This window comes from Taurulus bubalis (assembly GCF_910589615.1).
Source record: "Taurulus bubalis genome assembly, chromosome: 4".
In the NCBI taxonomy this organism is placed as follows: domain Eukaryota; kingdom Metazoa; phylum Chordata; class Actinopteri; order Perciformes; family Cottidae; genus Taurulus; species Taurulus bubalis.
In genome coordinates, this window is record NC_136592.1 from 742,697 (window position 1) to 764,900 (window position 22,204).

Consider the following 22,204-nt stretch of genomic DNA (forward strand, 5'->3'; position numbering starts at 1 on the left):
TTCTATTTGGAGCACTGCTGGTCTGAGACCATTGGAATAACCAAGGACATGATGTGGCTTCATGTCACAGGAAGAGGGCCTCAGGCTCACAACACATTTATTTGATCATTAATCAATTATGTAATGCCATACTAGAACCCAGACTTGTTTAAAAAAAAAGAAGACATATTTTCAAAATATATCCATGTTAAGTCTTTCGTTTCAGTAAAAAATAAATTAGGTAGTGAAAACACCACGCAGTGAGACGTCAGGACCGACCGGTTCCCTCTTCAGTTCATGACCGTCTGACCCGGCTTTTCTCACGCTGTCCTAGCTGAGCCGTTATTGCTGGCCAGCCTCCTGAAGCCGTGGTCGTTCTTCTCCAGCCACAGCTCGGCCAGCTGCTGGGTGGAGCCGTGCGACGAGGCCTTGGAGCCCAGACACATCTTATATTGCTTCGCCTCCAGGTTTGGGTCACATATGACGGGGTGGTGCACGTGCACTATCCCCGTGTCTGTGCTTCTGAACAACTTAATCCCCGACTGGACAAATTTATTAAAAAGGTCCACGTCCTCCAACCCCCAGCCCTGTATAGAGGTGTCAAAGCCTCCAGCTCGAACCAAGTCCCCCTTGTAGACACAGACGATGCCGAAGCCGTAGTTCCTCCACAGACCCGTCTTGGCGGTGAAGACGTAGTGGTTGTTGCTAGGGACCTTCCCAGCATACACCACCTTGGGGTCATACTGGCTGAAGATGATGGGGAAGTATGTTTGCTCCCCCAGGGCCGTATTGGTCCGACAACGCTTGAGGAAGTCACTGGTGAAGAGCAGATCCACATCGCAGTAGAAGAGCAGCGAATCGTTGGAGAAGTGCAAGGAACCCACTTCCAAAGCCAGCGCCCTGGAGAAGGAGCCGGTGACGGGCTTTATCTCCATCTCGGCCCGAGGGTACTTCATGTGATACTCCCGCATCAGCTCCACCTGCTTGACCCGCTCCGTGTTGTTGTCTGTGCTGAAGAGCAGGATCAGCAGCTTGACGTTCTGGTTTGGGATCAGACAAACGCGTTCAAAGTTAGCCATGAAACGCACAAAGATGTCATAGCGCCCCGACAGGGGCACCAGGATGTTGACCTTCTTCTCTTTTGGTTCCCTCTGGTCCTGGCCAGAGGTGGCCAGCTTGAAAGGCACAAGCATCTTGAGAGAGTTGGACAGAAATGAGAGCGAGTCTGAATCCTTGTTGATATGGCTGGCCAGAGCTCTGGCATCCATCTTCTCGTCCTCTCTGAACTGGATCTGGCTGAAGGTCTGCTGCAGGTAGGCATGCCTCCTCACAGGAACCGTCATGGTCTTTCCTTTGTGCTTCTTGTACAGCAGCAGCAGATCCAGCACATACTCTGCCCCGTATAAGGGGTTGACTCTCCGGTAGCCATACTGGATCTCTTTGAAGTCAATGACCCGCCCTCGCGTCTTAGCATTGGCGTTGATCATCTCCATCACTTGCATGATGATGTCATCCAGGGCTTGCCTTTGGGAGGAATCCATCCCGCGGCGAGGCGGCTGACTGTCAGAGGAGGAGAACAGGTACTTCCCTGTCAGGAACTCCCACTCCAGCACCTCCTCTCTCTGCCGCGGATGGAAGCGCATGAACGAAGGCGGCATGCCGAGCTGCAGGTCCTCTCGGCTGGGCTCGTTGGCTCCGTAGCGTCCCATCTGGACGATCTCCCGGTGCAGCTGGATGGTTCGGTGGCGCAGGTCTGCGATCTTCCGGCTGAGCATGTAGCTGTGGAGGCGGTACTGGTAAGGAGGGTTCTTGTTGGGGTGGAGGGTGATGGCTCTGTGGATCTTGCTGTTGTGGAGGTCTCGTATGTAGCCCTTCTTATTTGGTTCGTAGTTCTCATAGAAGAGCTGCTGCATCTGTGGAGACAAGACATGGATTGTGTTAGTGCCAAGGACACTTTTGCAATGTCTGCACCCAACCACACAGCTTACTAATGACAGATGAAGGTACAGGTATGACCAGCAATTTCCGTTGCCAGCTGCACTCAGAACCATGATGTTGCGAGAACATGATAAGCACCTTGCTGTAAGTACCAGTCTGTGGAGCTACAGGCTTCAATAACGTTCCATAAAAGTGTTTCTACAGGATATACAGCCCACCCAAAAGGTGCGTTCAGAGCACAGACACATGGTTGTATTTTACTCAATCAATGTAACACAATCTGTCAGTACGGAAGACAGTAGGAGCAACTTATCAAACGCCACTTGAACAACTGGAACAGAAAGACTTTGTCCGATACGCCTGCTCTCAACTCCATGTCGCCTTTTTGGTGGATAAAATAATGGACAGTTATTGCCCATACTTTGCACAGATACAACATAATAAATAACAATTCACATTTCCCACACAGTTTAACACAGGTGGTCACCCTTTCAGAAAGATGTTTGTGAACCTGAAGGCCTGTTCCTGACCAGGTAACATCCCTCTGAATAATAACACCAGCAGGAAGAAGAAACTTTCTTCTCGTAGAACCGCTCCACCTGAAATGGACTTCTCTTTACCAGGTTTGGTGGGAACAATTTCCTGCAGCAGGTGTTTGATCTCGTGTTTTTCTTCAAAAGGAAAACTCTCCAATATGTTCAGCTGAAGGTAATCACATGACCACAGTTATTGTTTTCTGGAAAACAAATATGACGGCCAAATTGAAATGGAGCAACCGGTTCAACAGGAACCAAGATTTTCATGGCAGGCAAACTATTTCACAACTTTTCTGTCATTTACAGTCCTTCAATTGAACATTAATCAAGATGTATATTCATGTCTAAAGAGTGTGCTGCACAACAACAACTGCACAGTCCACTGCTGGCAACAAGTGAGTGAGTGAGTGTTCACTGCATACCTGCTGAGCTTTACAAACGACTGTTCCTCAAATCGCAGGAGGCTGAATGTGTGAACTTGCTCTGGAGCTGTGGCAGGAGCTCAAGCGTGGTCAAGAAGGCAGGGTTTGTGTATGTTGTCTCCCAATGAAGGGCTGCCGCCTCTAGAAAGTCTAATTTGAGAAGACGGCTCTGGAATGCAGCGACAATCCCCAGGGAAAGGCCTTACAGGGAATAGGACAGGACGGGCCTGAGAGAGATGGAAAATGATACCTGAAGCTGCATGCGATCACAGGAACTGCCTGAGTAACTCGTTGCTTTTCTGTGCTTTGGCTTGCATTCCTCTGCAGCTAAGAGAGGGCAGCCTGCCAATCAAAACACCCTGTAGCATGTCATTAATGGACGTCTTGAGCCAAGCTGTGCCTTCAGAGGTGAAGGGTCAGCCTTCATCTCAAACTGGGTCATTGCATGTGTAACAACGAACAGAAATTCACGAGTGCATTCTTTCAAACCAAAAACACTGCCCTCATCTGACAACGTTCCTGTGAGGGACTTTAACTCATTTAGGCATCTGAAGGCTGGAAAGTATTCTGATAAACCAGACTTATTCAGAATTAATCATGATTATTGACTTGGCCAGTCATCTATAAATGCTATAAAATTGAGAATTTGGCTGCTGAACTTTATGAAGAACATTCCTGGAAGTTGAGGAGTGAAAGCCGTGTTCATCACTCTGATAGCCCAATAGTCCCAACAACATCCTATTGGACAAAACTCCATTTGGTTTAATTGGTCTGGAGCATGTTGACGTGGTCGGGTGTAACACAGCCGGTCACAATCATTCCAGCGGCTGTATCGAATGTCATTCCGGCTTCGGAGGTTTTTGAAAGACAATTTGAATGTCCATCGTCACATTCACATTCACATTCAAGAAGATGGGGTAAATATTGTGCAATGTACCGTTACAAATGTTACTTTGAGCGTTAGTTTATGCAGCATCCAGCAGCACAAGTGAACTGCAGCCTGTATAGTCTGCAGAGCCCCGAAGCTCCGCCTTCCCTGAAGCTCCGCCCTCACTGTTACACAGGTATCGGTGAGTTTATTCAAAATGTAGTACCGTAAAAGTCGGGTTACAAGCTGCTTCTACATTCGGTGAGTGTCCCCGCTGTAGCAAGCTAGCACTGCTGCTAGCTCCCCACTGCTGCTGCTACTGCCCGAGTCGGGTATCGAGCCGGGGCTGGCCCCGCTACCGTCGGGGTGGTTGTCGGGGAGCTAGCAGGAGCGCTAGCTGGCTACAGCGGGGAGCTAGCGGGGACACCGACCGGAGGTAGTAGCGGCTCGTAACCCGACTTTTACGGTAATACTGATTGTGTGTCCAAATTGCACCAAATTCCACAGAGTTATTGCTGTGAGGTCCCCAGCAATACACCGGCAAGTGTCCATGCAGTCGGAGGAGCGGGTCATGATGAGATACGTGAAGGACACACAGAGCAGATGAGCCCCAGGCTTTAGTCTGCGTTTGTTTTACTGTAGGTTCCCTCCCCACAGTACGTGTTCAGTAGTTCATGTGTTGGCTCAGACGTATCCAGCAGGGACACACCGCTGGTCATCAGCTGACAGCCAACTGGTCCGGATGTTTATGGCTCTCTCCTGTGGTTTCCCCATCATTAGGACCTGTCCTAATTACATGACCTCTACTTTGTGGTCACCGTTGCAACTTATGATTCCTTAGTGCAATTTTTTCACAGTCATTAACCTCACAGCATCCCTGAACGGTTCTCTAACAAAGGCAAAGTAAGTCAGCAGGTATTGGGAGCTGAAGCCTGTGTGCTTCATTTCAAACTCTTCAGTGAAATAGACAGCGGACGGCTGCCCTAAGATTGCATCACGCTATTTGGGTTGCGTTCGGCATCGGGAAGATGAACGCGTTGGTTCCAAATTGGCTTGTGGTCGACTGAAACAGAGACAGCCTCATCAGACACGACGTCTGGATTCAGTTTCATCTCCACTACTGGGAGCCAAACAAGTCAACACAAACATAATAATCACAGCAGAGAAACAGTATTATCAAACCACCAGCACGTCATATTATCTGAAGGGAAAGGAGAAGATCTGTGCTGTGATTACAGAGGTTCAGACTCTAAATACACACTCTGACATGCATCAAGCCTGGCGTCCCGTAAGTCTCACGTAGGACGTCCTGCTGGAAGAAAGGTCTTTATAAACCAACTACACGGTCACTGTTAACACTAAAACACAGGAAAGGTGATCTGGGATTGCTGTTGGTCCCTCAATTTATTACCCAAAATAAAAACGGACTATTAGGAGTTACAGAGTTCAGTCAGCTGATAAAGCAGAGCGTAATGTTAAATGATGCTCAGTCACGGAGCACACGGAGAGGAAGTGAGGCTCAGTCCGAGCTGGAGGCCGCATGGCGTTTAATCTGCAGCACAATGGGCCCTGCTGCTTGTGAGCGGGCCATGCAAATCTAACTGAACACCGCATTATGCTGCTGTAATTGGCTCTTTTGTAAGCGAGGGTGGTCTGTCCAAACTCAATCTAAAAGCTTGTCTCACCTAAGACAGCGCCACAATAGTCTGTGTGATGCGTGTGATGGGAGGAGGTCATCCCATCAGCAGCATCAATGCTAACCGTCTGAGCGGTGGAGCTCTGAAGACATAATGGAGGAGTGGATGAAGAGATGAAGTCTCACTGCCCACAATGCAACACTGCTGCTGCTTTGATTCTCTTATTGCACATGTTGATGAGCAGAACATCAGTATGAGAATACAAACTCAACACTTCCTGTATCCTTTCAAATGAAAAGCCCTGTAGCGTTCCAGTGCACAGTCACTTCCTAACAAGACTTTCATTGTGAAACGTGTTGAGAAAAAGACCGTTTTCATATGCGGCACTGCAAATGTAACTACTGGTCCTGCAGGTGACGACCTGCAGCGTGGCATGCATGAAACAGGACAAGAACGCTTCAGATGACTCCTCCAGAACAAGGTGTTGAACTTTGTTTAAATTAAAGCAACAGAAATAAACAGCATGCACATTATATGACAGGCCCCAAGAATTCATCTTCATAATAGGTTTTATCATTTGCCCTTCATTTAAGCAGCGGGACCTCATGAGTTATGTTAACCTTATTTTAAATGCACTTGTTTTCTTCATCATCTGTAATGCAATAAAACATTGGTTTCTTAACGTCATGTGAGGTAAAGTGCCATTTTAAGCACATTTTGATGATTATTGTGATAATATTGTCAATCACAATTGTTTTGGCGGATACTCAGGACCTGAAGTGTTCGTATTGTCTGGATGGAAGGACAGGTGAGGAGAAAGAAGAGGAGGAAGCAGAGGAACAAGAGAAGAACCGCTGGATGGACCCAGACTGCCTGAAGCACCAGGGTTCAGATCTTGGTTGTACTGTACGTCAAATGGTAAATTTCCCATTTTATTTTTGTCAGTACTATTCCTTTAACAAGGTCATGGAATTTAATACAATGTCCTCTCCAATCAACCACATACAATGATTTACAAACGAATGCTGATGGGCTGTGTCTTTATTCTGAAGAGCCCTTCAGAATAAAAGCCACAGCAGTGTGATATGAACTGTGTGGCTGCAGCACAAACCAATAGAGCTGCTGGCAAGAGAGCAGAAGCGACTGATTCAGAGTCAGCAGGTGAAGGTTGTGTGGCCTGAATTCATTCGATGAGGAACCAAACAAAGACGAGGTGCGCTTTGAACAGGGCCGGGTCAGGATATTAGAACGACAGCAGCAGGATATGAGGCTCAGTGAGTCACATCACTCTGGACTCCTACTTATCACAGTCAACCGGACAAATGGCTCTTTCTACTCTGAGGCAGAGGAGTGAAGCGTCTCATCAACTCCTAGAACTGAAAAACCTCTGGATTAACATGACTTCAGAAAATAAAAGCTTTTTCTGACAAGGTTCTGTCTACAGAACCAGGCTGAATCATTGCCTGTCTTTCCTTGTTAAAGTCATTACCAGCTGACATACCATTGCGAGTTGGCAGATGCAATCATTTCCTTTCTTGTATCATAGAACATCATCCCGTGGCTACAAACTGCTCAAAAGAGACATTCCAGGTCCACATTTATTTTCCCGTTTCCTTCGTTGGAAGTTGACCAAATAGAAAAAACAAACATGCTGAAAGATGCCTGGCTTTCCCGAGCCTCCTTCCAGGGCCCGGAGCAGCGTGTGAGCGAGCCGGCGCTGTTCTGATGGAGCAGAGCCACCGCGGGATGACACACACACACACGCACACACACGCACACACACGCACGCGCACACGCACACACACACACACACACACACACACACACACACACACACACACCCCATCCTTTCTCTTGGTGACCTGAGGAGTTCCATAGCCACGTCAAATCAGAATGTTAAGTAGCACACATTCAAAAGGAAAACGTTTGACGACACCATATCAGATCTGTGGCAGTTGGATGCATTGATCTCCCCCAGTCACGTTCCAGTCAGGTGGTTGCTGGTCCACGATGCAACACACTGGCAGGAATCCCAGTTCTCAGACCGGCTGGTTGAAATGTGACCGAGGAACACGATCCCCTCCTCTGTTGCCATGACAGCATTACACTGAGCCCGTATCCATCAAACCCAAACACACATCATCTGTATCTGCCTGTCTTACACTGCATGGGTCCGTGATGTGCAGGACATGAAGACACTAAGGCTGGGTTGGTTACACCTGATTACATAGTTTAACTAATCATTTTTGCACCAACCTTTAAACTGTAGTTCAAAATGAAGAATACATTTAAACCTCTTTAAACGTAACTTTAGTTTTGACTAAACGCAGATTAAATGTAATTGCGTTGTACCAAAACATTCAACTTCAAGCTCCAAGTGAAGCTGTGATCCAGGGTCACCTGTGAACCTCCACCTGAGGAGGGTTAGCTTTTAAAACCACCTCAGATGGACCGAGCAGAAGAGGGTTCCTCTCAGGAAGTTAAGGACTCTGAAGCATCTTTCGATGAGAGTCATGAGTAACGCTCACGAGCTGACTCTTTAGCAAACAATGTCATGTTGTGTTCAGGAGCACAGAGCGGCCAGTTAGAGCCACTCACTGGGCCAACATGCATGTGCTTTTATTTGGGTCAGCAAGCATCTCCATAGTTATTAAACTAATTTGAATTGACTGAACTTGATCGTACACATCCAAGTGTGATGATCCCTCCGGCCAGACGCCATGTGTTGCACATCGCAATAGAAGGTCGATGAGCTTGATAAGCGTCATTATCTGAATATGAGCTCTTATTACTCCAGCCCTTTTGAGAGCTGCAGGAGGAGTCTCTGGTCTGAGGACCGGACTGGTGGCAGGGAGCAGGAAAGGCCCTTCGTTCCCTCTCTCCAGAGGTCTTCTTTAGCTCTCTCCAGGAGAGATGGGAGATATGCACTGTTAAGACTCAATTACAGAAGAGTTGAGGCCACGTCGGAAAAAAGAAAGATTTCTCACAGTTCTCAGAAAGACAACTAGAATTCTGACAGTAAAGTCTGGTGAGAACATGTATTTTTCTCAGATTCTGTTCTCCTGGCTGTGCTCATCCCATTAAACATGGCATCACCACTGGTCTCATGGCTTCAGAGACGTCCATCACATCCCCACTGCTGTCGGAGGATCAGCTGGCATCGCTTTGCTTTATATTATCCGTCTGGGCTTCCATCTATGTGTTGGACACCAGTGCCTCTCTGAAAAGTCTAGAGTTTAAAGTTGAACTAGAAACATACTCATTCTCCTTGTTGGGACCAATTGAAAAACAAACCCCCTCAGACAGCTTCTTTTCCTGCTCAGGACAGTGTAGCCCAAACATCCCACCACCTGGGGACTCGGGGACCCACTGGGTTTCTGACCGGATGTCAGCCTCTGATGGACCTGGACTGTCTTCCACATAGCAGCCTCTTAACATCCCTGTGGACCGAGAGGAGATCAGGCCTTAGGGACAGCTGATAGTCCCAGGTAATGATGGAGTCATAACATCTTCTGTGTAAGTAAAGAATGCTTTCATGGCACAATCTGAATACATGACGTGAAAAACACCTCTCCCCACAGCTTTATGTTGATGGATGGGCGGGGCATCCACGCCCACTCGAAGCCGTGATTGGTCGACTGTGTGGCGGTGAGGAGGAGCCAGGGTTTGAATTACTCCTGTCCCGTTTCACGTGAACAGAGTGAAGCGCACTTCAAGGAGAGCCTGTTGGAACACGCGTGTCATTATCCCCACAATCAAACGAGTCCTTCTCCCTAAGCCTGAGGAGCGCAGACAGCCAGCGTGGGGCAGACGTACCTGGAAGGTGTCCAGGTCAAGAACCCTACAACACAGGATGCAGCTGAACCCAGAGACCTGCCCAGTCCTCTCCTGGTGGCAGTCCGTTCTTCAAAGGGAGACAGTGGTTTGCACCAGCACCACAGGGCCGTATGCACCGTCAAGCCAACCGCCGTTCATGAATGCGTCTGTTCTGAGCTGACAGATGCACGTTTGGGTTTTTTATAGCGCAGAGAGTTGAAAACTGTTCTACTTTATGAATAATAAGCCGCTGCACTCGTCACTGTCACTTTTTTACAAGCGTCACAGTCCTTCTGTGATCTACATTCACCAATAAACCAGTATGTATTACGTTTTAAAACCGTCATACAACAATATACCGAATAATAGCCTCACAATAAAACTTATTTATAACTAAAGTCAGGGGAAAAGGCTGTTGAGCCAATCGTTGTCGCTTCAGGATAAAGTCCTTCAGGCCACATGAGCGGCCCTACAGAATATATTCATGCACAGAACATGGCAGCAGACGTGTGAAGCTGCCAGGTGGAAACCACTCACGCCGTTACTCTGTACAGGCAGCCCAAGAGGACAGCTTACCACAAAAGCAGAACTAGACGCTTGCTCCACTTCCGTCTCAAAGAAACCGTCACAATCAGTAGCTACCAGACCGGCGTCTTCATCACGTTGTTTGATCCCTGTTCACAGTCTGAAGTATTAACGTCAGACTGCTCATGTTTATGAATCTTCTTTTAGTGATGACAACATATTGCAGGACTCGTGACTACAATGGAACTGAATGAAGATCCAACTCTAAGTATCCTTACCACCCAGCATGCAGATGTTTTAGGAGCCATCTGCACAGTTCCAACTAAATGATGCCGACATAAAATCAATCCAGTGAGAGGATGAGGACAGTTCAATTATCCTGCTACTGGGCAAACCCAGAAGAACGCAGCGTGGTCAAAGATCTGAGGAGGGCTCATCATCATCATCATCATCATCATCATCATCATGCCACACCAGAGGCTGCTCTCACTAACCAAGAAGCAAACACACCTTCATCTGGTACCAAAAATAGTGAGAGTCCCTGCAGGCGGCCGTCCTCCTCACTAAGTGCTGCGGCGCCCGGGAGAGTCTGTGTGGCGTCACGCTAGCAGCTTTGATGTGTCCTGGCCTGCACCCTGGAGGGGGACGGACACACCCCCAGTCCACTACCAGGATCATCACACACCCCCAGTCCACTACCAGGATCATCACAAACCCCCAGTCCACTACCAGGATCATCACACACCCCCAGTCCACTACCAGGATCATCACACACCCCCAGTCCACTACCAGGATCATCACACACCCCCAGTCCACTACCAGGATCATCACACACCCCCAGTCCACTACCAGGATCATGAGCTCCGGTTGAGCTGCAGCTCCTTCATGAAGCTTTTAGAGAGGATCATCTCTGATTTCATGTGCCATGACATAGAATCACTGACTAATTAAACCAACAGGAGTTTCACCTGCCAGGCTGGTGTTTTGTTCCCTAAAGTGTATCAATTAACAACAAAGACCGGCGACAATTGTCAAACTTAATTTGGGATGAGGTAAAGGAACGTCTGTCCAGTCATTGATTATAAACCTGAGCTCCTGTTTCCAGGATAACTGAGATGGGCTTCAGAGCATAAACAGAGCCCGGTCAGTACTGCACATGAAGCCAGATGGCTCAGTCTTTCACTACTTCCATCATCAGCTCCTTTTTCCTCAGGCAAGCAGGCAATCCTCATTGTCGAGCTGCCTGCTCTCCATTTGATAAATACAATAAAGGAGCGCTAACAGCAAAGCGCCACCAGGTCAGTCCTCAGCCTGACCCACAGGAGTAGTCCGCACTACTTTGATATGCGTGATGTGGACGAGGTCTCCTGTCACCGACGGCCCACAGCTCCTCGTCATTCTGCGAGCAGCTGCTTGGTTATGGCAGAGCATGGGCGGATCACAGCATGAGCTGCCTCCACCACCGAGGCACAGGCCTAAATTAAAACCTTCCATAAAAGCGAAGGGAAAAACTACCCAATACTGGTCAATTTCTTCTTCGTTTTCTTTATTGTTGGAGGTAATTATAGCTGCGCAGTGGGCAGCAGCATATTTGTGGAGGCCTGGTGGTCCATGGAGCTAGCATTTAGTGAGTGCCGCCCAAGGAAGCTGGAGGAACCAGGAACTGGGACGTGGGTGGAGGAAAGCTCAGAGACAAGTGTTTCTACACAATGTCCCCGACTGAAAGTGAATATGTTCATGCAAACCTGTAATCTGCCCCCCTAAACAATCCCTCTGTTCCAACTGAACATCTCCCTTTCAAGTCCAATTCCTCCCCAATTAGAGCTCGTATCACAGTGGAGGAAGTGCATGGAACAGCACCTGCTACACAACAGCAGCTCCATCCTGTCAGAAGAGCTCTAGAGGTGTTGGTTCTGGTCTGCATTGGGTCTCCTATTAGAAATACATTTTCCTAAAATGTCTCCCTGTTTTCTGAGCTACCCAGGAGGTCAGAGGTCAGCCACCTGGTTGTACTAATACATGTCACATAAAGCGACAGAGTTCTTAGTGTGAAACCGTCCACTATGCAACAAATGGATTGCAGATTCATTACAACAGTGAATCTTGCAGATGAAATGTGCAGATCCAGCCATCGTTTAACCAAGACCTCACAGGATGAATTCCACTCTGTCATCTCCTCAGTGCCAGCAACGCTGTGGATGATGTGCTACACACTCACAGCTGAGGTGAGGCTGACGTTTGCGCCCTGAGGTCCAGACCTTCGGAGCAGAGGGCCTTCTGGGTACTGAAGAGGACAGAGCCGAGGCGGAGCAGGCTCTCCGGTTCCAGGAGTGTTCGGGGAATTCAGCTGGAGTCCCTCCCACAGCCCTGTGGTCTGCCCGGGGGGTCGGCGGGAGCGGAGCCCTAATTACACCCCTGTACTCGCTTGATCCCACCGGCCCCCAGGTACAGGAGAACAGCTGTATGCTGACGTTACGGCTCCTGGTCCAGATGTCACCACCGACACATGCAGCCGCGTGACGCCGCCGCCGACATGAAGGGAAACACTCAACTTCTCACTTACATGAGAACCTGGAGAAGAGCTTTGGTTCTGATGACGGGAAGTTTTGTTATTTGGTTTTTCATATCACATGGCAAAATGTTACACGTTAAAGTGAATCATTTTAGTCTAATCATTTAGAGTGTGTTCCAGGAGAACCCTAATAAAGCTCACACTTACATCCCTACATGAGTATCGTCTGAGAGATTGTTTTCCCTAAAACTGACTTCAATGCAGATCTGTAAAGAGTTGACCAACAATCTAATTTCCCCACAAACCGAGGTGAGAAACTCAGACGTAACAAAAGCTGATCGAGCCGATCCACTTTGGTTCATGCAGAAATGTTAAGCTCCCTCTGTAATAACTGGCAGCCAATCTGAAGCACGTGCAATGGAGACCAGTGCGCTCATGAGCGGCCTCTTGGCTCAGTGTGCAGCTCTAGCAGGTGAAGGATCCTCTGCCTCCAACAGGAAGGAGGCGCACGAGACGGCTGGGATGACACAATAAAGGCTGATTATTGAATCGATACATGGATCCAGATGGATGGATCGTTACACACTTACTTATCACTTTGTTGGCTGTGTGTGTGTGTGTGTGTGTGTGTGTGTGAGAGAGAGAGAGACTGGAACCAAAACAACAAGAACCAAACAAAAGAAGACTTGGCTGAGAGCCGATGGAGGAGAGGAACACGGAGACGGTGTGACTCCCGGGATGAGGCGCAGACCTGCTGTGCCCCTCAGTGTGGTTACGCTTCTCAAATCTCCACACAGACAGCGCTCGCTGCAATATCTGTGATGCTTAATGCAGAGCCGGCCGGGGCGACACGTCCCACATGTGCTTCCTCCAGACGCACGGCAGAGCTCTCACGCTATGCTGTGCTGAGGGAGGAGGGGGAGGGAGGAGGGGGAGGGAGGGCTTGTATTGCTGTGTTTGTGTGTGGATTGAAAAGTTTGGGCAGATTTTTTTACAACTGAAATGATATGCGTTTTTACAGAGAGTAAAGTGTACAACGTTTTCTCATTCCAGACACCGGTATCGCTCTAATGTGAACGGCAGCCCTGCTCTCCGGCTTCTGTGAGCAGGAGACCGCTATTGCATTATTAGGCCATATGATTATGAAACATTAACATTTCAACAGTCAGCATGAAGCACATATTTTGAAAACAGTAAGTCATGTTACAGTTTTACATTCATGTCCGTCCAAAATGTCATCACTTCATCATTTTATTTGATTAGAAATCGGTGTGAAATTGCTATATTTATTGAATTATGACAAATAGCTTGTTTTGTTTTTGTTCACAAACAGTTACAAAGGGGAGCAGGGGATGGCTGGAGACGCGTGCACAGTATATGGCAACACTGTGACGCAATGTGTCTACACTAAGTAACTGGAACGCATGTGGAAACTGAAGCGCTCCCTTGAGACCCTGCTAGTGGATCACTGGCCGTCGGCCTTGAGCTTCATCCACACCTTCCACAGCCACAGCAGAGCACAGCAAACAAAGGCCCAGTGTAATGAGGTCCCACTTCCTAATGAAATATTGTTGTAAGGAAGCTTGTGTGGTGCCAGAGAGTGCATTAGCTGAGACTCAAGAGGAAGAAACTGCTCATTGTTCTCTGAGGAAATAAATAAACTGCAACACCTACTGTACATGGCTCTGTTAGTGGCTGTTGATCAACACGTCAAACACACATGTGCTCCGTCTGTCGTCTTAGCCAAGTGAAGTCAAGCTGTTTCACATGACATGGAGTGACAATGTTCCACATGTTTAATCACCAGCAATAACTTCTACAGTTTGCCGTCCTCTCTCTGTAGACCAGCAGGTCCACTGAGTAGCAACAGAACAGAACTCTGGGACTTGTTGCCAGAAGACAACGGTGGAAACGGGCGTGAGAGTTGGAGAGGAGTGCAGGTCTGGAGTGTCTTGTGTTGAGAACAGAAAGCACAGCTTCATCTTAAAGATGTCCAACGTCACGGCTTGGTATCGTTTAAAACATGACAATCCAGTACCACTAGAATCCTTCAATGATACCATACATTGTAATATGCTGCGGCCCATAGCTCCAATTCATTTTGCTCCGTTTTTGTTCTAATAAGTGGTCTGCATTACTGGAGCACGTATGGCATTATGACAGAATATTCATGGGGATTTCAGTCCAGGGCTTTGCTCCTGTGTGTTACTGGGGCTGTGCTGGCTTCCATCTACTGGAGCCAATGCACTGCAATGGAGAAGTAGCTCATCCAACCACACTGCTAACAACCCAAACCATCCCTTCAGATGCTTTTAAAGAAGTGAGCGCCTCCCACTGAATAAGTACTGCTTTCTGCTGCAACCTGCTATGTACACGCAATGAGTCTCAGTATGTGATGAGCCAGTGAGTTGAGGTGTGGCATGCATGTTGGACTCCTGCTGAAAACAGAGGGCTACATAGTGATCAACAGTCACTTATCCATTTCCGGACGGGAAGTCCAATTCAAAACCCGACATGTAACTCTAAGTTAGTCGTAGCTGGAGGTAGAGAGCTAGATGGAGATAATAATGCAATACAGAGAAATGAGGGCTGGCAGGTAATGAAAGGGAAGGTTTAGTCTGTACTTTAAAGGAGCAGCATGAGGTTTCATTTGGAGTCCAAGTCCCAGTGGCTCATCTGAACACATCCTTCCACATGGATTAATAATAGAGTTGAGTTTTCTACAGACGTAGAGGCAGGGAGAAGTGCCGGCCTTAAAAATGTTGGTGATGACTTAAGATTTCCTTTCAGTCAGTCGATTTGTTGCTCCCATCCTCCCAGAAGAGGCCACTTTCCCATGACAATCCTATTAGTCCCCCGGTGTGACTAAGTGTCTAGTTTAGTGGCGCATTACCTTGGCTGAGGTCAGACTGACTTTCATGTTGCTTCTCTAATGATGGACACAGAAAGTGACACTTCACAATCCAAGACTGGATTCACATTCAATCCCTGCTCTAAGTAGCATCTGCATCTACTGACACTACTGTACTCACCAGAGAGGAGAGGAAACCATGGCACTATTGTGTTGGATACAAGAAGCACGGTTCATCAAATCAATCACTGCTGGAGATCATGTGCTGGTGGGGATCCCAACCATGTCTGGGCAAAGAGACTTGGTCTTGGTCCAAATGGACGCAAGACTTGTTTTGACTAATTTTAGAATATCAAGTGATGTTTGAAAAAAAGAAAAGTTTATGACGAGGTAAATCCTCAAAGAAAACCTGTGGATTTGGTGAGACGACTATTTCCGCTGAGGAAAGCAGAGCAGAGAGAAAAAGTTGTGAGAAGATGGAAAAAGTGAGAGCATTTCTAGACCGTCTGCACAGGTCAGAGAGGGAAAAGAGAGGGGAAGTGAGGAAGCTGTAGATGGATTCATTTGGGGAGTGAGGAGAAACGTCACAATAGAAGTCATTATCAAGCGGTATAGGAGAGATGTTGCTCACCAGCCCCTGTGCTCAGAGCAGCGATGTGCTGTCCAGTCTGCAGGCGCTGATACAACCACAACTTCTTAAAGCAGCGCATGCTGACATGTCAGTAACAAAGATGTCTGGTGTGGATACAACCTAGAGCTGTTGAAGGAGCTGTGAAATGACTCGTGCCTCAAAAAAGTAGAAGCCAATAGAGCTGGTGCCAGCTAAAGATCTACACCATCATAGAAGTGTCACAACAAATTAATGTGTGCTGGGACTACACTGAACCATATCACCTGCCTGCTGCAGCGAGGCACCGCCTGCTTCTCAGTCCACAGAGGGGCTGATCAATCACATATTCAGGCCCAGTCAGACCAGACAACATCAGGGACAGAATCCAGTCAGCACAAAGTCAGCTCCATCTTCTCAAGGCCTAACGAGTTTCCAATGGCCTTCCATTTCTGTCCGACAGCCTCCCTCTGCAGTCTTGGGACTGCCAACCTTGCACCTAAAAGATTCATCGTCTAAGAATGTAATCACTGAGGTTACGCCACACCTGAAACCCCCTCAGCCCCCTGCTGATGTAACCTCCGCTGAAGGTGTGTTCTCTTTAAGAATGACGTAAACGATTAGGGTTTACTCTTTTGATGCATAAAGCATCACATGTTCAGTCATGCACAAAGGTTAACCCAGTAACCTTAGCACAAAGGCTAACCCAGTAACCTTAGCACAAAGGTTAACCCAGTAACCTTAGCACAAAGGTTAACCCAGTAACCTTAGCACAAAGGCTAACCCAGTAACCTTAGCACAAAGGCTAACCCAGTAACCTTAGCACAAAGGCTAACCCAGTAACCTTAGCACAAAGGTTAACCCAGTAACCTTAGCACAAAGGTTAACCCAGTAACCTTAGCACAAAGGCTAACCCAGTAACCTTAGCACAAAGGTTAACCCAGTAACCTTAGCACAAAGGTTAACCCACTAACCTTAGCACAAAGGCTAACCCACTAACCTTAGCACAAAGGCTAACCCACTAACCTTAGCACAAAGGCTAACCCACTAACCTTAGCACAAAGGCTAACCCAGTAACCTTATCACAAAGGCTAGACCAGAAACCTTAGCACAAAGGCTAGGCTAGACCAGTAACCTTAGCACAAAGGTTGATTCGGTAACCTTAGCACAAAGGTTAATTCGGTAACCTTAGCACAAAGGTTAATTCGGTAACCTTAGCACAAAGGTTAATTCGGTAACCTTAGCACAAAGGTTAATTCGGTAACCTTAGCACAAAGGTTAACCCGGGAACCTTAGCACAAAGGTTAACCCGGGAACCTTAGCACAAAGGTTAACCCGGGAACCTTAGCACAAAGGTTAACCCGGTAACCTTAGCACAAAGGATAATCCAGTAAACTTAACACAAAGGTTAACCCAGTAACTTTAGCACAAAGGTTAACCCAGTAACCTTAACACAGAGGCTAGCACAGTAACCTTAGCACAAAGGCTAGACCAGTAACCTTATCACAAAGGTTAACCCAGTAACCTTATCACAAAGGCTAGACCAGTAACCTTAGCACAAAGGCTAGCACAGTAACCTTAGCACAAAGGCTAGCACAGTAACCTTAGCACAAAGGCTAACCCACTAACCTTAGCACAAAGGCTAACCCAGTAACCTTAGCACAAAGGTTAACCCAGTAACCTTAGCACAAAGGTTAACCCAGTAACCTTAGCACAAAAGTTAACTCAGTAACCTTAGCACAAAGGTTAACCCAGTAACCTTAGCACAAAGGTTAACCCAGTAACCTTAGCACAAAGGTTAACCCAGTAACCTTAGCACAAAGGCTAACCCAGTAACCTTAGCACAAAGGTTAACCCAGTAACCTTAGCACAAAGGTTAACCCAGTAACCTTAGCACAAAGGCTAACCCACTAACCTTAGCACAAAGGCTAGACCAGTAACCTTAGCACAAAGGCTAGACCAGTAACCTTAGCACAAAGGCTAGACCAGTAACCTTAGCACAAAGGTTAATTCGGTAACCTTAGCACAAAGGTTAATTCGGTAACCTTAGCACAAAGGTTAACTCGGTAACCTTAGCACAAAGGTTAACCCGGGAACCTTAGCACAAAGGTTAACCCGGTAACCTTAGCACAAAGGTTAACCCAGTAACCTTAGCACAAAGGTTAACCCAGTAACTTTAGCACAAAGGTTAACCCAGTAACCTTAACACAGAGGCTAGCACAGTAACCTTAGCACAAAGGCTAGACCAGTAACCTTATCACAAAGGTTAACCCAGTAACCTTATCACAAAGGCTAGCACAGTAACCTTAGCACAAATGCTAGACCAGTAACCTTAGCACAAAGGCTAGCACAGGAACCTTAGCACAAAGGCTAGCACAGTAACCTTAGCACAAAGGCTAGGACAGTAACCTTAGCACAAAGGCTAACCCACTAACCTTAGCACAAAGATTAATCCAGTAACCTTAGCACAAAGATTAATCCAGTAACCTTAGCACAAAGGTTAATCCAGTAACCTTAACACAGAGGCTAGACCAGTAACCTTAGCACAAAGGATAACCCAGTAACCTTATCACAAAGGCTAGACCAGTAACCTTAGCACAAAGGCTAGCACAGCAACCTTAGCACAAAGGCTAGCACAGTAACCTTAGCACAAAGGCTAACCCACTAACCTTAGAACAAAGGCTAACCCAGTAACCTTAGCACAAAGGATAATCCAGTAACCTTAACACAAAGGTTAACCCAGTAACCTTAACACAAAGGATAATCCAGTAACCTTAACACAAAGGATAATCCAGTAACCTTAACACAAAGGTTAACCCAGTAACCTTAACACAAAGGATAATCCAGTAACTTTAGCACAAAGGATAATCCAGTAACCTTAACACAAAGGATAATCCAGTAACCTTAGCACAAAGGCTAGCCCAGTAACCTTAGCACAAAGGCTAGCGCAGCAACCAAAGCACAACGGCTAACCCAGTAACTTTAGCATGCATGCTAGCCCAGTATTTTAGCACAAAGGCTAACCCAGTAGCACAACGCACACCCACTGAGCCAAAGAAAGATGGCGACTTCAAACTGGTCGATATCCAGCTGGAGATGTGAGGCCTCAGCGTTCGTATCGGCGGTGCTAAGAGCAGCAGTAAAACAGCTCCTCTCGGGGAGTCTCCAGAACAGTTTGGTCCAACAACGCCTCAAGTTACTAACTAATTGTTGTGTTTTTTGACAATTTGAAGATGTCCCCCACTGACATCCTAAAATGAAGGAGTTACTGATTGATCGATGTGGAAATGCTGCCTTTGAAGCATGGCTGAGGACAATCGCCCCCCTGTCTGGGCCCTGATCCCTTCCTCTCTGAGGCATCCTCACCTCTCCCCTCCGCTCCCCTCCAGCCATTCCTCTAGCAGCAACCTGAGCCCTCCTCCCAACTCCAAGCTGTGCAGCTCCCAGACAAAGACGGCCTTCTAATCCCACAGCCACACACAGCACAAGGAGGAAGGAACTCTCCTCCTCCCTAGCATATGCATGGGCGCACACCCGTAACCCCTATATCTTACTTTTCTTCCTGTCACACTGAGGGATAACGGTGTTCTTTATATTATTAAGCCTCCTCCTCAATCTGCAACCTCAATCTTCTTCATGCTCCCCGGTGATTCGTTCGTCCCTCAACATGGGGGAGGAGAGTAAGTTGCACCCCGCACACGTAAACCAGCACCAGACTAGGTTATCACCCGCCAGCTGGGCTAAGACACCAGCTCAGCTAGAAGAACAATGGAAGAGACAGGAAACAAGGAAGCTACACGGCCATCTCCAGTAGTCTAAACAGAGGCCGTTTCTCGTGTGTGTGTGTGTGTGTGTGTGTGTGTGTGTGTGTGTGTGTGTGTGTGTGTGTGTGTGTGTGTGTGTGTGTGTGTCAACACGGAGAGCAGACTGTTGGTTTTGAACAACAATCGGCTCCTGAAGAGGTTAGCTTAGCTGCTGCAATAGCATCAGTTCTATCAGAACTGGAGAGGATTTATTCATTTAAAGAACACTGAAGACTTTGGCTCGCTCGTACAAGAAAAGGTAAAAGAGAGCGTTAAGACAAGAATACCAACATGTTCTTGTCCAGTCTTGAAGACAGTACAACTACTTGTCTGTCTGGTCAGGTACAAGCTGATGACTTTGGTATGATTTGCAAGAGTTCTTTTTCCACCATGACCATTGTGACTTGAGAGAACAGCATCTGGGTCATAAGGCCCTGAAAGCTGAGGCGGTCTTATCTCCTCCGCCTGCAGCACAGCACTGGAAATATTCATCAAGGACGACATTTCTTCCAATGTGACCTTCACACCTTGGCATAGCCGGTCTATGCAAGACAAAGCCTTCCGAAGTAGTTCAACCGGCCCGTGTGATTACAGCTGCAAACTGTTCCATCACTATGACAAACACAAAGGTTAAAATGTGTCCCGTCTGGATATGATGTGTTAATGTGTTATAAAAGCAGACTTTGTACATGCAAACCAAAGACACATTTCTGTCTAGACAATAAAGTCTTTTTGATTCTATTCTTGGATTAGAAACGACCGGTGGTTAGAGAGCCTGTTGGGCTGCTTTTTGTACAAATGTTCTGCACCTCTTTCAACTGATGAAGTCTGGTTAGTGCAACACTCACATCATTGGTTTTCAGTGGGATGAATAATGATGTCGTTACATTTCATTACATGTATTTTCACTTTCAACAGTTGGAAGAGAATCAACCAAACGAACAGACTCTGTTAAGAACCATAGTATTATTGAGGAATAAAAGCAACAGTATCTGAATACTTGATATAGGGAGGAAAAATTGGTGTCTTTTAAACATTTGGGTGGACTGACCCTTAAAATGGAGCGACGACAGCAGCTTAGTGAAGCACTGACACAAAACAATACAACAACACTGACATTCCTTGTATAACTTATGGTATGACAACATGTGTTGTTGGTGTTTACGGTTGACTTATGAAATGCTTGCATGCATACAGTAATGCTGCTGTGTGAACTTGTAATCTGTGTGTAACAGAGGACCTGTCTGTAAACCTCAGTAGCATTACACTGTGACTCTTTAAATAGAGGAAGTTAACGACGCTGCTCCATCACTGTGCAAATGTGGACGGCACACATTGTTCCTCCTGCTGTGTGACGACTACAGTCACTCAATATAGTCACCGAGTATTGATGTTCCTACAGACCCCGATACATTCAGTGACCATGTAACCACATTATTGGTATAACTGCACATACATCAGAGATGTCACCGCTCATCAGTCGACCACAGGCATTGGCCCTCCGTCATGTCCATGGACCATGTTGACCACTGTCTGTAGTGACTGCTCTGTCACCATGGACCATGTTGACCACTGTCTGTAGTGACTGCTCTGTCACCATGGACCATGTTGACCACTGTCTGTAGTGACTGCTCTGTCACCATGGACCATGTTGACCACTGTCTGTAGTGACTGCTCTGTCACCATGGACCATGTTGACCACTGTCTGTAGTGACTGCTCTGTCACCATGTTGACCACTGTCTGTAGTGACTGCTCTGTCACCATGGACCATGTTGACCATGTCTGTAGTGACTGCTCTGTCACCATGTTGACCACTGTCTGTAGTGACTGCTCTGTCACCATGTTGACCACTGTCTGTAGTGACTGCTCTGTCACCATGGACCATGTTGACCACTGTCTGTAGTGACTGCTCTGTCACCATGTTGACCACTGTCTGTAGTGACTGCTCTGTCACCATGTTGACCACTGTCTGTAGTGACTGCTCTGTCACCATGGACCATGTTGACCACTGTCTGTAGTGACTGCTCTGTCACCATGGACCATGTTGACCACTGTCTGTAGTGACTGCTCTGTCACCATGGACCATGTTGACCACTGTCTGTAGTGACTGCTCTGTCATCATGGACCATGTTGACCACTGTCTGTAGTGACTGCTCTGTCACCATGGACCATGTTGACCACTGTCTGTAGTGACTGCTCTGTCACCATGGACCATGTTGACCACTGTCTGTAGTGACTGCTCTGTCACCATGGACCATGTTGACCACTGTCTGTAGTGACTGCTCTGTCACCATGGACCATGTTGACCACTGTCTGTAGTGACTGCTCTGTCACCATGGACCATGTTGACCACTGTCTGTAGTGACTGCTCTGTCACCATGGACCATGTTGACCACTGTCTGTAGTGACTGCTCTGTCACCATGGACCATGTTGACCACTGTCTGTAGTGACTGCTCTGTCACCATGGACCATGTTGACCACTGTCTGTAGTGACTGCTCTGTCACCATGGACCATGTTGACCACTGTCTGTAGTGACTGCTCTGTCATCAGAGTAGAGCTGTATTGGTGTTGCCTCGGCATGATCCGGGGTTGACATGCAGCCACGTGCAGAATGTACGCGATGAGATTGCGACCTCAGTGGGAGAGCAGAGTCGTCCTACTATCAGAGGATCGGCGGTTCGATCCCCGGACCACTAATCCATGTTGA

At 47.3% G+C, this 22,204-nt stretch overlaps 1 protein-coding gene across 1 annotated transcript in view; it reads right to left on the reverse strand.

The window, feature by feature from the left end:
* Positions 1 to 299: 299 nt before the first annotated feature.
* chsy1 (chondroitin sulfate synthase 1) overlaps positions 300 to 22,204 on the reverse strand; it is a gene marked incomplete at its 3' end in the record, with an annotated part of 38,841 nt that continues 16,936 nt past the window's right edge. The window contains exon 3 of the mRNA XM_079217272.1: positions 300 to 1,892. Within this exon, the coding sequence (XP_079073398.1) occupies positions 300 to 1,892 (1,593 nt within the window). The remainder of the gene's footprint in view (positions 1,893 to 22,204) is intronic.